The sequence below is a fragment of the Gobio gobio genome, assembly GCF_949357685.1.
Source record: "Gobio gobio genome assembly, chromosome: 15".
Classification (NCBI taxonomy): domain Eukaryota; kingdom Metazoa; phylum Chordata; class Actinopteri; order Cypriniformes; family Gobionidae; genus Gobio; species Gobio gobio.
In genome coordinates, this window is record NC_137108.1 from 37,017,118 (window position 1) to 37,034,804 (window position 17,687).

General features: G+C 36.7%; 1 protein-coding gene across 1 annotated transcript in view; it reads right to left on the minus strand.

Annotated features, from left to right (window-relative positions):
* The window catches only part of tsnare1 (T-SNARE Domain Containing 1), a 211,620-nt gene that overhangs the window by 32,167 nt on the left and 161,766 nt on the right, over nucleotides 1–17,687 (minus strand). Inside the window, exon 10 of the mRNA XM_079836826.1 lies at nucleotides 13,093–13,175. Within this exon, the coding sequence (XP_079692952.1) occupies nucleotides 13,093–13,175 (83 nt within the window). The remainder of the gene's footprint in view (nucleotides 1–13,092; nucleotides 13,176–17,687) is intronic.

Below are 17,687 nucleotides of genomic sequence, written 5' to 3' on the forward strand. Positions count from 1 at the left end.
AAGTAAAGCTTTCTTTGAGTAAATACAAATTACATTTGAATTTGTCACTGTTCATATTTATATGTGCAGTTTACTTAATGTTACGTTAAATTTATAAAAGTTTATTACATAAGGTGAAGACGTTTATTGACTTAATTTACCTAATTAAATTAACTATTTTCTCTACAAATTGCATTCAAATAACTAATTGAACAAACTCAATTTATTTGAGAGCAGAAATTCTAAAAAAAAATTGAGTGCTCACAGCCTAAACACCCAGGCGCCACTCTTCAGCATAATGGTAACCACAAAATAAAATAAAAAAATACTGAAACTCCTCTAAATGTCCAATATAACTGAACATTAAACACTAGCACTAACTAACAACATTCTCTTTATTGAAAAACACATAAAATAACACTTTAATCCCTATGTTTACTCTCCTGGTCCCTTGCAAACCATGCTGAAAATGAGTGTTGTTAGCTTTACTTAATAAGTGTTTGTTCAGTCAACTTAACATTGCTGAGTGAAATGCACACGTTAATATATATAACTAACTGGGCAGTGGATCCATAGTTCCCAGCATGTTTTGCAATGGACTGCATTAGGAGAGTAAATTTTGAGATTGTGTTATTTTATTAAAGGGAAATTTCTTTATGTGTTTTTCAGTTACATTGGACATTGAGAGGAAATTCTGAAATGTTTTTTACTATTATGCAGAAGAGTGGCGCCTGAGTTGAATTTCTTTTGTTCATACAAATATATATTTGTACAAATTACTCAATATAATTGTGTGGAACCCACTTGACACTGCTTTTTTAAGTAATTCCTACAATTCATTTTTTGAGTGTAGAAACAACTCAGTTAAATTTAGTTCATGCAGTTATGTGAGTTTTTAAGTAATGTGAACAAGGATGGTTTGAGTGAAACTAACAACAGTGAAAGTTCTTTTTTTTGAGTGTAGAGTCTTGTGAGAATGGTCACAGTAACTGAAAATGCATTCAGATAGCATCCAGCTACTCTTAATAGACTAATAACAACAGCAATACTTATGAGTAATATCACATAGATTTGCACAAAAACAATCCATAGAATTTTTTCTCGGTTGCGCACCACTGTTAAAATCAATAAATCAACAGTCATTATCCAGTACAAATGGCCCGTCAGGTACAAAAGGACCCGCATGGAATAAAAGGAAAAAATTACACCATAATTTTCCAAACAGGTTCTCGCCACCGACGCAATACCGCAATATGAAATGAAGGCGCTGCCATCAATTGACCTCTATAGGCTCTCTTCACAATACAGAGACATGCTTATAAAATGATTTCTCAAAGACAGAATTGAATTGTGGCCTAGAGTCAAGAGCAGTTGGACAAGCATGAGAGAGCCGCATTCTCCACCGCGCTCGAGTTCTGGCTGAACGGCGTTCGCAAAACCCATCTGGCTCTCTGATGCTCTTCGGCTCTGATAAGACGCCGCGGTGGGAGGAAGCCCAGCTCTGTTTTCAAAAGAATTTTGGAAAACTGCCGAAAGTGTCATTTGGACTTTCAACGTCTGAGACTGGAACCCCCCGCGCATCTATTGCTTTGTCATGTCTGAGATCCAGTTCAGAACCACTACAACCAACAAGTGTGGGAAAAATAAACAACAGTGAATAGAATTTGCTTGCTGAGTGCGTTTCAATAAATGTTTTTTTTTTTTTTTTTTTTTTGACACTGCAGGCGGCTCCAACGTTTTGGAGCACAGATTCTATGTTGTTTTGAAATACTTTCCCTTCTTTTTGGACAAAGCCAGAAAGAGCACCAGTTGTAGACCACAGCTAGGCTGGAGTCTTTAAATCCTGACGTGCTTCAAAGCGCGAAGAGCAATTCATCTTCTTATCTGAGACTGGAAACAGGCTTTCTATGTGGAAGTGTGGATGTGGGGGGAGGGGAGGGGAGGGAGGGAAGGAGGCAAAAAAAAAAACTGCTGTCGAGTAATTTTCCGTTTAAACGTTCCACTCCACAACAATTTGCATAAGCAGCCCTGCGTCTGTGATAAGAAGATTGGTAATTTTCAAAGGCTCTGTAGGGATTGGGAATTAAAAGCCTCTCTCTGCTATCTCCTCTCTTGCAGCTGGTCACCACAGATTCCCTCGCTTCTTTCTTACATTTCTCCAAAACCGCGCCTTATAAACTTTCTCTCCCTCTCCCCCTCGTTCGCTCTACCACTGAGCATACAGTGTCTCTCCGCTGATTTTCACTCTGCGTTATCCCAGGCCTGCTCTGTCATTCAGAGAAAACAGGAAAATAAATCAGGTAAAAAGGAACAAAAAAAGCTTTAGGTGACAATACAACTGTTGCACCATTTCGGAGCTGATGCTGCGGTGGGGAGGGAAGGTGGATATGGAGAGTGCAGACGTTCACAGAGTGAGAAAGAAAAAGGGAAAATGACTTAAGGATAAAAGGAAAGCTGATGGAGTGAAGTGCCGGCAAGAGGAGAGAAAAGGAAAAGGGAAATGAATTTTTCTACCTCTCCATGTACCCAATTTAGCCAAGCTGCTGTAGAAGCGCTAAAACTAAAGCACCTTGATATTGAAAAAGTTTTATAGGGGCAGTCCTATAAATGATTAAACTACTGTATGAATATGTGCTGATAATTTCGTTAAAAGCTTTTATGTAGTTCTTAAAGATTTTAACTTTGATTTCAATTTTACAAAAATGTAAATCACATGCGATACTGATGTCACTTTACTGTTACCATCAATATTTTTGAGTCTGATGCTCATCAATGCTGCATTTATTTGATCAAAAATAACAATATTATTACAATTGAAAATAACTGTTTTCTATTTTCATATATTTGAATTTGTAATATATTCCTGTGATGCAAAACTGAATTGTCAGCATACATTACTCCAGTCTTGAGTGTCACATGATCCTTCAGAAATCATTCTTATATGCTGATTTGGTACTCAAGAAGCATAAATATTTTGAGGAAACCATGATACTTTTCTTTTCGGTACTCTTTGATGAATAGAAAGTTCAAAAGAACATTTATTTGAAATAGAAATATTTTAAACTGATGGCTAGATGACTGGGTAAAAGCATCTCCAAAACTGCAGCTTTTGTGGGGTGTTCTCGGTCTGCAGTGGTCAGTATCTATCAAAAGTAGTCCAAGGAAGGAACAGTGGTGAACCGGCAGGGTCATGGGTGGCCAAGGCTCATTGATGCATGTGGGGAGCGAAGGCTGGCCTGTGTGGTCTGATCAAACAGGCGAGCTACTGTAGCTCAAATGGCTCAAGTTAATGCATGGTTCTGATAGAAAGGTGTCAGAATACACAGTGCAGTTTGTTGCATATGGGGCTGCATAGCCGCAGTACAGTCAGGGTGCCCATGCTGACCCCTGTACACCACCGAAAGCGTATACTGAAGAACAGAAAGAGCCGGGGGTGAAAACTTTTGTTTAAATATCTTTTTTTTCTTCTTTTTTTTTTTCATTTAGTACTGCCCTTCAAAAGCAACAGAAGATACTTGCATGTTTCCCAGAAGACAAATTGAGTACAATTTACCTTGATCTTCAAAATTCAACAAGTTTTCACCCCCCAGCTCTTAATGCATCGTGTTTCCTTCCTTTCAACCTTTTTTAGTAGTTGTGTTTGAGTCCCTCAACTGTCCTCAGTGTGAAAAGATGGATCTCAAAATCAAACAGTCACTGCAAGAGAGGGTTAAAATATGCAAAAGATGCTGGAGAACTGAAGAATGTGCAGGACTTGGAAGATTTTTCTGAAGAACATTGGGAATTTTAACTGCTCAGGACAAACAAGGGACTCATGAACAACCATCACAAAACAAAAAAACAGCCATGGATCATCCAGGGAACGACACACAGTATTGATAATTAATGGTTCATAAACTTTTGAACGGGGATATTTTAATAAATTCAGCTTTTTTTTTGTCTTGTGGACTATATGTAAACATTGTTTTAAGTAAAACATCTCACTCAGGACAGTAATAAATAAAAAAATAACATGAATTTTGTATGATCTTTTTTATTTAGTTATAATTGATTTTCACAGATTATGGAAGTGGTTCACATACTATATATATATATATATATATATATATATATATATATTTGTATTCCTTTGTCATTTTAATCAGAAATAATTTACTATTTAGGCCACTGGTAGAATTATCTTCCACCTGAAGATGAGGTAGGATGGCCATTTAATTCTTAAGCATTTTTCCTAAATAAGTATGATTTTTCATAGATTTATTATATATAACACCACCAATTTTCTGCTTGTAAGAGTCTATTATATGAGGGCAAATGCGACACACTGTTTCTGCTGGACCAACTCATCATGTGACCACAAATGGATTTCCAGCCATGGAGAAGGGCGGAACATATCTGCTAACCTCTGCACCAGGAACTCAACTACATTAACCCCTGTAACAAACCCTGAACAATGCAGCAAATTTCACTTTAACCCATTTGAGTCACATATGGACATCCCATTTTCATGAGACTAAGAGAATTAAAGATGGGAAAGAGAGAGTCATTTACCTTGTGTGACATGAGAAACGTCTTTATAATGTCATAATAACACAGCATGATGATTACTGTCATAATATTATTCTGCCTTTATCTCATCTGCTCAGAAAATTGAAGGTCCATAATATAAATTTTGTTTGTGCTGCCACTGCCTGGCTTGTAATCGGCTTACGCGCAATTTACATAAAAATTCAGAATCCAAGTCTTCCTGATTATGATGTTTAAAAGACACAGTAAATAAACAGGAACTTGAGGTCTCCACTTTGCAGTTCAGCCTTTGGCAAATGCACGCTGTTCTTTCCCTTAGGCTGCTGTACACAAGTACATGAAAGCTCAGTGGAAGAAAGCGTTACAGATGAACAAGGAAGGTTTTAATGTTGTACCTTGATCCTGACACCTACATAAGACGAGTAAATTATTTTTATTTGGACGTGTCTAGATTGCCAAATGTTTGATTTACAGTTTTCAGATTTGTAGAGAATGCAGCAGCTGCTGAATATTAATTGTTAAGAGGAACATTTATTGAAAAGTTTGGTGTCGATTATTTTAAAAAAGGTAGCACTTTATAATAACTTTCATTAATAAGTCATTAGGAAACATTACATAATACAAAGATCTGTAAGTAGTTACAAATTCAACATGAACTCTATATTTAAAATGACTCTATTTAGATTCTTAAAGGGATATTACATTATATTATATTATATTTAGTGCTGTCAAATCGATTAATCACGATTAATCGCATCAATAATAACAGTTTGTGTTTACATAATATATGGGTGTACTGTGTATAAATATTATGTACTGTATATATATATATATATATATATATATATATATATATATATATATATATATATATATATATATATATATATATATATATATATATATATATATATATACACACTCACACACATACATGCATGTATACATTTAAGATTTTTTAAAATATTTATCTAAAATATTTATATATAATAAATTATAATATATAAATATATACACATTATATACATGCAAATATTTCTGAAATTTACACATGTATGTGTATGTATTCAAATATACCTAATAATTATACACCGTACACACACATATATTATGTAAACACAAACTTTTATGTTGTTTTATTTTGGATGACAGCACTAATTATATTATATTATATTATATCAGTTCATATCTGCATCAGTACATCTCTAAAAAGTACCACGGTTTTACCATCTGGTTCAATCGCTGTAGTGTAGTTCTATAAGTAGGCTATTGGATTATTACAAGAAGCGAGTTTGGCAACATACAAACATTGCCACATTCCAACTCATGGAGAATAATGTTCCTATGCTAAACTCTCCACAACGTCCCCTCATTCACATACATATTCATTCCACTTCAGCTCCAATATCACAGACAGGCCTATGTGGCAGTCATCACCACCATCTAAACTCCATTCATCACCATTACCTAAATTACACTTCATGATTGATTTGCATTGCTGTGCCTGATCACAGCATGACACAGCACTGATCAGCTGCTTTCTGTATTCATTACACAAACGTGACACATTTTCAACATAAAGAGCAATTCACTTATAAAAAAACAAGTAAACCACAAAGATGTTTCTTCGTTAAAATATAGGTCGATTTTTTCTTACACTAAATTTCGACAATAAGAGTGGAAAGCAAATATTGAAATGAACATTTTACATATTCAGGAGAAAATGTGAGTGATGCTTTATAATGCAAACCTGTTCTCAGGGCATTGCTACAGTATACAGATGCGAAGTTGTTCGAAGTAGTTTTTAATGTGGTTGCTAGAGTGTTGCTCTGTGGTTACTAAGTGGCGCTAGGCTGGTCTTAGATTGTGTTAGGTTGTTCTGAGTAGTTTTTTCAAGTCAAAATAGGATATAACGGTCAAGTCCAGTCGCCTTTACAATACAGATGTTTAAAAGCAGCTTTTATGTAATGGCAAACCATTCTCACTCCCAAGGCGTCAAAATCTGAAGCATGCAAGTGCCTATCGCGTTACAATGAAGGCACCCCTAGCCGTCACTATATCGACGAGCAGGTTACTCCATAGATTTCAGCTGTTTGCCCAATGCGTCAGATCAGTGTTTCATTCTTTGCATTTGTAAAAGCAGACATGATTTTATTCATATTTATAGGCTACACTTTAAAAAAAAAGTTATTTGGCTGAGGTGCTATATAGCACCGCTACCATATACAGAACATGTTAAGATATAAAAGTACACTCTAAAAAAAATGGTGCTATATATAGATAGCACTTTTAGTGCCATATAGCACCATTTTTTTTTAGAGTGTACTTTTATATTTTGGAGCAACTAATCCTAACCTAAACCTACCCACTTCTCAACAATATAAAACACGTAACAGGCAAATAAAAGTACAGTCACAGGTATTTGTGATGGGTAGGTTTAGGAATGTGATGGGGTTGGGTTACATGTTCAACCGTGTCTAAATAGTGTAAATAAATGTAAATAAAATTACGCTGGCTGATTAAATTGAGAATCACACTCCAACATGTCATAATGGCAAAATCATAACCCGATATACGGTATAATTTCATGACGATAATGTTCCCATGCCCAACGCGTCTGTGTATGACGGCAAAGGTTTCTCATTGGAATCAATAAAGCACCCTATGTGTCAAATAATAACACCTAGAGGTGCCTTTAGCGTCTTCATTGTGACACGGAAGGCACTTGACCATGCTTTCAGATTTCAGGGAGTGAGAACGGGGAAATAAACAGGAAAATAACAGATTCGATGCCAACTTCATCAAATATGAGACAAATTCAAATTCATTATTCTGTTAAAGTCAGTTCAGTGTTGATTCAGTTCAATTCAATAACTGTGTGAAGTTAAATTATGAAATGAGTTCATATCAGCTATAATCAGCTCTATAGTGTCATTATTCAGTTCAAGTCAGTTCAATGTTGATTCAATTCCGATCAATATATGTGCCGATGTTGCAAAAGGCAACCATTTCGATTTAGCTAAACAGCTGCTCTACTAAAGACAATGGTGTCATCATCCAGTTCAATTCAGTTCAAGTTTTTTCTTATCCAATCAGTGCAGTCAAACTCCCAGACTAAAATGCACGTTTGAGCTGTTTTAACTGAAAGCAGCTTGCACTGACATATCTTAAAATATTTAAAGATGCACACCAGCAATGTTTGTTTTTTTCCTCTAGGGCACGTTTATAAAAGCCACTTAAATGTCCTAATTGAACTAGGGCCTAATCCTGGCTTAATCTAAGCCCTGTCTCTGAAACCCGGCATAAGTGTCTTTTAAACCCCAACTAGCCAAAGGCGACAGATAATGGTCTCCAGATATGACTCGGATCCCTCCTTCACTATAAATAAATGACCTTTTTTTGCCTATGTTATCATTTCCCAGGCGGAAATCAATGTCTGATAGCTCAGAAAGTAATAGCACACCTCTCCTCCACAAACTGCATGATTTGAGGTATCATCAAGTCCCTAACCCAAAGTATTCGCAACAGTAACAGTGATACTAATACATTCAATTCCATTCTGTCCCCTTAGATCACGCTTTGGCTCCCTTATGTTTTTGTGTGTGGGAGGGAGGGTTATGGAGGGTATGTTGAAGCAGTGAATCTGCTCTGGGCACTCAAATAAGCCGCCTGGTCTACATGGATTCAGTGCAATCGGGACAGCATGCAGCTTATGTAGAATCAGATAGCAAATAATAATCCAACACCCCGCTCACTGTCACACTCTGCAGGCCACAAGATCATCCAACTGACATAAATACAGCCTAGCACGGCCCACACACGCAAAGACATTTTCTAGTACACACAAGATATGAGCGATGTGTAAGCAATAATGTGAATACATTTGTTGCACAACAGTAGTTACGGTATCGGGTTTTACTAGATTACCATGTCCATTCTAATACACGTTTGGTTGTATTATGAAGTGGAGGGTTTTTTTTGTCTTATCTCAGCAAGGGAAATTTTCATATGTTTCCTCAACCCTTCAAAACCACTTAATTTTTATGCATGCATCCACATTTTTATCTAATAGAATTAAGCAAACTTGTTGAGTTAAACTGTTAAACAGTTTTAAGTTGAACAGATTTTTTTTTTCATTAAATTAATACCCGTATTCAACAAGGATGCATTACATTGATCAAAAGTAAAAACAGGTATTGCAAGTATAACATTAAATAAATGCAGTTTTAGTGAGCTTAAGAGTGTTCTTTCAAAAACTTTACCAACATCTGTTTTATACCAAATCCAACATTTGAATGGTTTCAATGATTCACTCATAAATACAATAATTTTTTTCGTTCCTAAATCAGTTTAATGAGTTAATCAATGATTCACAATATGGGTATATACATAAATATGATCAAAGATGGCTGTAAAAATACATTATTCTTTATCCTTTTAATCTTTCATTCAGAAAAAAAAGCAAAATTCGAACCTTTCATTGAAGTAAAATAATTGAAAAATAATTGAAAGTGGGGGGTAAATCACATTATGAAATAAATGTTTTTCTCCAAAACACATTGGCCATAATGATTGGCACACTTTTTGCAACCTTATTTTCCCAAGATAACATTCTCTGATTCTTCTTCTACAATGCCTGATGAGTTTGGAGAACACCCGACTAGAGATCAGAGACCATTCCTTCATACAGAAACTCTCCAGTTCCTTCAGATTCCCAACTCCATGTTGGTGCTTATTTTCTTCAGTTCACCCCAGGGGACTGGGATGGCCATGGCAGAAGCTTTATTTTGTGCTCAGTGACACATTTTTGTGTTGATTTTGATGTCTGTTTTGGATTATTGTTCTGATGAAAGATCCAACCATGGGCCATTATAAGATTTCTAGCAGAAGTGGTCAGGTTTTGATTGTTTATCTCTTGATATTTGCATGTTACCATGTATCTAAACAAGATGTCCAGGACCTCCAGCAAAAAAAAAATAGGTCCACATCATTAAAGATCCAACAGTATATTTAACTGTGGCCATGGAGTACTTTTTATCCTTGTTTGCACCAAACCCATCTGGTGGGTTTACTACCAAAAAGCTCATTTTTTTGGTTTCATCAGACCATAGAACCAGGTCAATTTTGAAGTCGTGTCTGACAACTGAATATGCCGGAGTTTGTTTTTGGATGAGCGAGGAAGATTTTTCTTGAAACCCTCACAAACAACCATGTGGTGATGTAGGGGTTGTTTGTTTTTTTCTGACCCCAAAACTCAACTAATATCTACAATTTACTATTTATACTCCTGTGAAACAAGAAGCCATAGCTAGACAATTTCGGTGTGCTAAAAATATTAATATTAATGGGAATATACTTCAGAGATATTTTACAGATAAAAAATTATAGGGGTGCCAATAATTGTGGCCAGTGTGTTTTGCAGAAAACCCCACTTTTAATAATTTTACTTAAATGAAAGGTTTGATTTTTTTGGATTTTTTTAAAATGAAAGGATAAACAAAATGATAAACAATGCAGATTTATTTTTTCAGCCATCTTTGATCCAAGGGTGCCAATATTTCTGACCACAACTGTATATACAGAGTATAGCATATGATATATGCTGTATAAATAGTGAATATGTACAGTATAATAATAATTCAACTGACTGTATATATGAGCGAGCCATTTAATTGTTTGTTCACATGATTCATACAAAAAAAAGGAAAGAATGAGCATGTTAGAGACACGTGCAAAGCCTCTGCTGTGGCTATGTTCACTATTTGCGTTCAGGAGCAAAAATTGAGAAAATAACTACAAAATTTGTCTAAAATGTATGTTAATTATAAAAGTTATGCCATTGCGTCTACTGTAAATGCAGTATTTCTAGTTACAGAAAAAGGGACATAATAATTGTAAAAGACTTCTTGACCTTAGAACTGAATTGAATAAACTTAGCCAAGGTTCACTTAGTTAAGAGCACCCAGTAAAGCACTTTTCCACATCACAAAATGGTTTTGTAATGGACAGAGTGAGAAAATGAATAATGGTAATTGAAGTCTGGAGTCTGTGTATTATGGTGTGAACTCTGTTCACTGTCTGTTCATTTGAGTTTAGAGTTTGGAGCAGCAGCATGGTAATGAACAATCATGTTCCATCGTGGTCCATTGAACTCTGATGGGGCTGATACAACATCATTCTTGTCATTTACAGACCTTCCATGAGCGGAAAGGAACTGCTTTTGGCTTGATGGATTATAGATTCAATTTATTTCCTGCGTTCGTTTAACTGACATTTTGGGCCACAGAAAGAAAATGACTTGCTATTTTTAATTGACTTGCGTGCGTAATGTTCAACACTGTGGGTTTATGGGAGATGTTTGAAAGGAAATGGGGTAGTGCCCTAAGCCAGACGCGCTTCCCTCCTCCCCTCGGGGTGGGCGGCAGCAGGACCGACGAAGTGCTAAATTGCTCTGCGTGAGTTTGGTCACGGCTGAGCTCTCCTTGAGATAATGAAATGACAATTAATCCAAAAGCTGTTGCTACTCACTCATTTACTCCCTTGCACTCGTTTAAGTGGAGGAAGGAAGAGGCGAGAAAACTACGGCTAAGAGAGGAATGCTAAAGCACCCCTTTGGGACTTTCATTTGCTTTGACACTCACATGGATGGGAACAGGTGAATGGGTAGAAACATATACGCATGAACGTGTGAGAGCACACGTGCATGACCACCCATTATTAGTCCAGAGAAGAACAATGTGAAATGTCACAACCAACACCAACTCCTCTAATCATACAGGACTATAATAAAACAAAGGACAAAGTATGTGTGGGGTTGTAAAAAAGGTGCACACATGCTCTGAGCAGACAACAACAGTTGAAAGTGTATTACATATACAGTATGACTGGACAACAGAGATATGAAATTATTTCTATAAGGCAGAATGGGGGAGTCAATGAGGTGGAGAAGAAACTTAAAAAAGAAGAAGAAGAATCAAAAATATCCAAAAGAAAATGAACACATCAATTCCATTCAAAAGTTTGGAAGTATGCATGCATGCATACATTTTGTTTTTAATAATTGATCATGGTTTCTTCACAAATATTAAGCAAAACACTATTATTTTCAACATTAAAAATAATAGGAAATGTTTACTGAGGACCAAATCAGCATATTAAAATGATTTCTAGAGGATCATGTGACACTGAAGACTAGAGTACATTTTAAAATAAAGTACACTGAATACAATATTTTACAATATTACACATTTTCATGATTTTACTATTACTATTTTTTTTACTGTAATTTGATCAAATACATGGAGACTGGGTAAAGCTTTTGTGTGAAGCTCATTTCTGTCAGGATCACTATCGTCAAAGATGATTGATTGACTATTAGCATATAGTTTGGATTGGCGCTATATGGTTCTGTTCTGGGCAAGAACTCCCTGCGCATCCATGCAGCCTAGCAATAACCCCCCTTAGGGTAAACAGAACAGAACCAACATAATTTATTGCAGATATCATTAATGTTGTATATTAAATGTACAAAATGATTCAGGAATTTTGTCTGATTCAAGGGAAATCAGAATACCAAATCCTGACTGACAAGAGGAGCTGGGGGTGGAGGAGGATGAACGAGCTCTGGAGAAACGCGATAGCTGCTGATAGTACTGAGGAGCTATATATATATATATATATATATATATATATATATATATATATATATATATATATATATATATATATATATATATATATATATATATATATATATATATGTATGCTGTGATAGACATTGTATTCCTATAGGTAGACGTGATCAGCTGACAGACAGCTGATGCGAGTTTGACTAACGTGATCTACCAGAACTGACGCTATACGCTTCATTTAAGCCTTCCAGCTTCAAAGAGGGGTTGATTTTTCATTATACCAATGACATTTTTGTCAATATATTATTAAAGAAAGCCAGAGGACATCATTTGTTTTTAACCTGTTTTTTTTTTACTGACAGTAGATTGTTGAGATAGGTAATTTGTTTAGTAGAAAAATCCCGTTTATATCTCAGGTGACAAAATTGAGATGAACAATTGCTTAAAATTGTTGAATGTTCAAAGTGTTTTACTGCATGTTTAATAATTAATTTATCAATTCATCTGTATCAGTGTTTGGAACCACCATGTTCAAGATTATATTGCCAAAACATTGACTTGGTTTCAAGGGAATGGATAAACTGAAGAAAGAAAAAAATCGTCAACTAAATGTATAAATTATGCATGGCAGCAAAGTAGACATAGAAGTAATACAGCCATTTTTTTTTTTTCTACAAACACAATAATTAATACTCAAACAGAGCAAGTGAACAATCAATGACACATTTTCAAATAGGTTTATGGTCTAGCTGTCAGGTAAATGGTGAAGGGTGATTACTGAAGTGAGAAGCTAATGAATGACAGCATGTTGAAAATCTCAGTGCGTGATGTCAACTGAAACTAATAAACAAACCTGCTACAATAATTGTGTTCATAGACTGTTACCGAGAGACTCCTTTAACATACCAAACTGCTTTTTATGTGCCATAATGGAGTAGCTTTGTCAATGACATACCTGATAATGACTGGCTTTTGCAAGCTCCTGATTGGCTGATTCCACGTGTGATGAGGTGGTCTGAATGTAGTCTTCAATGCTATCTGTGAAGAGAGAAAACAAATATTATTATTGTTGTTGTCGTCGTTGTGTTTTGATGAACACAATGTTACAATGCTTTTAGGATGTTCTGTCAGACTATTTCCAAATGATTTGCAGTCCATGTGAGCAAAACCTAAAAATTCATAACAGAATGTGTGACTCACTCATACACATTCACAAAAAAGAATGTCCAAGCACACGGTGTACCAAAGCACCTTTATAAACATACCCACTCTCTCATTTATGTTCACTTTCCAAGGGAGAAAGAGATTAGACAGCAAAGTGCCCAATGTTAATGCTGCCAAAAACGGAAGCTGCATTACATTATTCAGTGGAGTATAAAAACCTTGCATTATGTATCGTTATGTTTTTATTACCTTAGAATGAGCCATTTCTATCTACATTCACCGCGGGTCCCCTTACAGTGAAATCGCCATTTTGCACCATCATGTTTCTACAGTAACCCTAAACGGACAAACCTATCAACAGAGCGCTAGCTACTCTCTGCTCTCTCTGACGACGACATTTTTGTCCTGTCGGCCCCCGCAGCTTCTCTATGTGCTTTGAAAGTGCTTGTAATTCACAACCTGATGTTGGACGAGAAGGCCTGGCTCGCAGTCTCCGCTCTAATTTATCCCAAAGGAGTTATATCGGGTTGCAGGTATGCTGAAGCATTAAGAGTTCCTTTCACTGGAACAAAGGGGCCAAGCCCAACCCCTAAAAAACAACCCAACACCATAATCCCCCCTCCACCAAACTTTACACTTGGCACAATGCAGTCAGGCAAGTACCGTTCTCCTGGCAACCGTCAAACCCAGACTCATCCATCGGATTGCCAGACAGAGAAGCGTGATTCGTCACTCCTGAGAACACGTCTCCACTGCTCTAGAGTCCAGTGGCGGTGTGCTTTACACCACTGCATCCAACGCTTTGCATTGCACTTGGTGATGTAGAGCTTGGATGCAGCTGCTCGGCCATGGAAACCCATTCCATGAAGCTCTCTATGCACTGTTCTTGAGCTAATCTGAAGGCCACACAAAGTTTGGAGGTCTGTAGCTATTGACTCTGCAGAAAGTTGCCAACTTCTAAGCACTGTGCGCCTCAGCACAACCTAAATCTGTGATTTAACGTGGCCAACCATTTTGTGGCTGAGTTGCTGTTGTTCCCAATTGCTTCCACTTTGTTATACCACTAACAGTTGACCGTAGGATATTTAGTAGTGAGGAAATTTCTGAATGGACTTATTGCACAGGTTTACTGAGCTCCTGAGAGCGACCCATTCTTTTTTAGAAGCAGTCTGCATGCCTAGGTGCTTTATTGTATACACCCATGGTCATGGAAGTGATTGGAACACCTGAATCTAGTGATTTGGAGGGATGTCCCAATACTTTTGGCAATATAGTGTATGTTGAGAATAATAATAATAAAAATGGCATCACATTCAATTACAGCAGAACCAAAAACAGAAAATGTTTGGGTGTCAGATGAGGACAGAACGTATATTTTTAGGTGAATTATAATTAGTTGCTCTTCATCACAGTGATTAGCCTCTCTTAAGCAGGATGCAGTTGTGCCATTTGAATTATTAAGATTCAATTCTGCATCGTTTGGGAAGCATTTACTGCATTACTGGTCTGTGAAATTATAGTGTTATTCTTCAAATCTGTGAAAATACTTTAATGATTATCAGTAGTGTGACCATTTGTGTATTAGGCAACATCTAGTATAGAAGTGTAAACAAATAGTTGTTGCATCTCTTAAAGTACCAAGGCAAGAAACGCATCACAAAAAGACATTTTCCGCAGAGAGTTGTGCTTAGAAACACACATGCTGTATGATAATCAGCTAGTGACACACAAAGACTCGGTTATGTCCTTGCTTCCATGATTCGTAGAAAAGTCAGCCAATTATTAACTTTGAATAATCCAAATGAGTTGTCTTGTTCCAATGCGCATGTACAAGTGAGAACATTGATTCAAATGCAAAGTCAATTCCCTTCCCAATTAAAAACAAATGTGCGGTTCACCACACAGGAGAGCAGAACGAAAGCAGAAGCGGGGGAGTTACAGCGGGGTTAAAGCAGGGCAGGCTCAGCTGAGGGGAACACTGTAGACCTCACCTCCGCCTAGCTGGAGGAACTAATGAAGTTTTGTTTATCTTTCTCTGATTTGATTTGGCGCTGGTCGCCGCCCTGAGATGTGGAAAGGGAGGCGAAGGTGGGTTTGCATGGAAAGAAGCTGTAAACCTGTGCAAGGAAGTAATGTATTTGTATTTTCCTGCATTTTTTATTCGTCTTTCGGTTAGGTGGCCTTTAAAAGGATTAACAAGAGCTCTAACATGCTATCAACTTGTAATCTTTCATCCCACCTTCCTGACTTGCATTCATTTCAACCCTATGTTTCTTTCTATTTCTGGTAACAGCAAAATTGCCTGTTTTAAATGAGCTGGGTGGAGCGCAGTCGCTCCCTGGTATAATTAAACCTGTAGGAGCTGTTGTACCATATCATTAGGGGCTTTCGCACTGGAGGAACCTTTTCATAGTTCTTAGAACTAATGCCGGAAGTAGGGGAGAGCGGGGCACAACCTAACGCGGGGTTAGTTGCGGGGCTAGATATAGATAAGACAAGAAGAAGAAGCAAAAGTAAATTTCTTACTGAAGTTATTTTTTCATCTCAATTTTTTTGGATGTATTTAAAATAAGACAAATCTGATATTATTTTAATCTTATATCTGTTATTTAACCGTTGAGATTGTTTAATGATGATCTAACCAGCAGAAGACACAAGCCGGGGTTAAACCCCAGTTGTGCAGGTGGGGTGTGTTGGAACACTGCGTTACAATGTTAGATTATATTCCCCTATAGACCCCTATTAGATTATATTCTATACTTTTATGAATTCTATTGAGAAACCATGAGAAAAGGTTAATAAAGACTGAGAGTCAATGTTCAGAAATGCTTAATTATTATAATTGTTTAACTATGCTGTATAACTGTGTTTTAACCCTAGCCCACGCTAATACTTTTTCATATACTGTCTAAATTCTTTGTATAACAGTTCTATCTAATAACACATTAGACAGGACTGTTAAACAGATTGTAAACGAATGAATACGGAAAATGTGAGCGCTGTGTGCTAAGGCTCTGACGTTCTCTGCGCTGTCAAAATAAATGTCCGCTGCGCCGTCAAAATAAAAGTCACAACAACAAACGTTCTTACTGGCGGTGTGAATGCAACCAGGAAAATGGCCCTAGGGGAACGTCTAGTTCTCAGGGGAAACTCCTGGCGGCTAGTTCCTAGAACTACCCAGTGCGAAAGGGGCTATAGTATCCCATTTAGTTCTTGTTTTTTAAGTTTATGTTCTTGTCACACACCCGCTCTCCTGAACAACAAGATTCATTGAGTCACAAATGTGAAAAATAGCAAGAATAAGGTTTAGAGTGCAGCAGACGGGAACAAACAGACTAAAGTTTACACAAAGCAATATCTGAAAGTGTGTGTGGGCTGCACTTTATTCAGGAAGTGCTCAGTACCTACTCCCGTGACCAATATAACCCTCCCTGTGTGAACATTTTCTTCTGTCTCCATCTGAGATTACTGACCTGTCATCTACCACCAATATAGGCACAGAATCTGAGTGGAAATGAGAAATGGCTCATCTAGAAACACTGAAGGGAGATGACACATCATATGGAGACTTATCAATCAATATTTCAATAGCGAAACTGAAAAGAGGGTTTTTTTCTATCTGTGCTTGATGAATCATCAGCCATGTCTGCTAAAGACACCCTGCAGGGCAACCAACCTCTTATTAGTGTCACTTGTGTCAAAAATACATTTTAGATAGAATTTTTTTTATCAAAGTTATTGAGAGATGCTGTTCCGAAACGTACAGAGCCGCCTCACTGTTTACTGTCTACACAAGCTGCTATCTTCTACAGCAGCGTCCGATTTGAAATGGAACTTTGTAAGTGAATGATTAGGAATGCTTTTCATATGGTAACTCCGCAAACTGTCATTCACGTACGGGGCACAAATGGCTCCTTACATGAGACTCGATTTGCACTCAGTTGATCCCAATAGAGCTCAACAGTGACCGCCCATTTTTTTTCCCAACAGCCTTGGTTGCTGAAGTACTGTATTCTTCCCATTCATTTTTTTTCTATAGAGATTTCAAAATATTGTGCAATAAAGAGTGTTAAGCCATGAACCAAGTCAAACAGCTCTGAAAGGGACAAACACAATATATAAAATAAAAATTTAATTATTCTATGAGGGAATGAATAACATCCCATGAAGAATTAAAAATTGAAACAAGGAATGGTAAAAAACAAAAAATGAAGTCACATACTTTTTTGATTCTACATCATAAATCAGAGCTTGTTTTTAAAGATGTATACTGTACATTATTGTTAAAAATGTAGACATAATGAATTGAAATGTACTTGTTGCTGATGTTACAACACGATCTCACGGCAATTCGTATGTATTTTACGAAGTGGCTAATTCGTATGA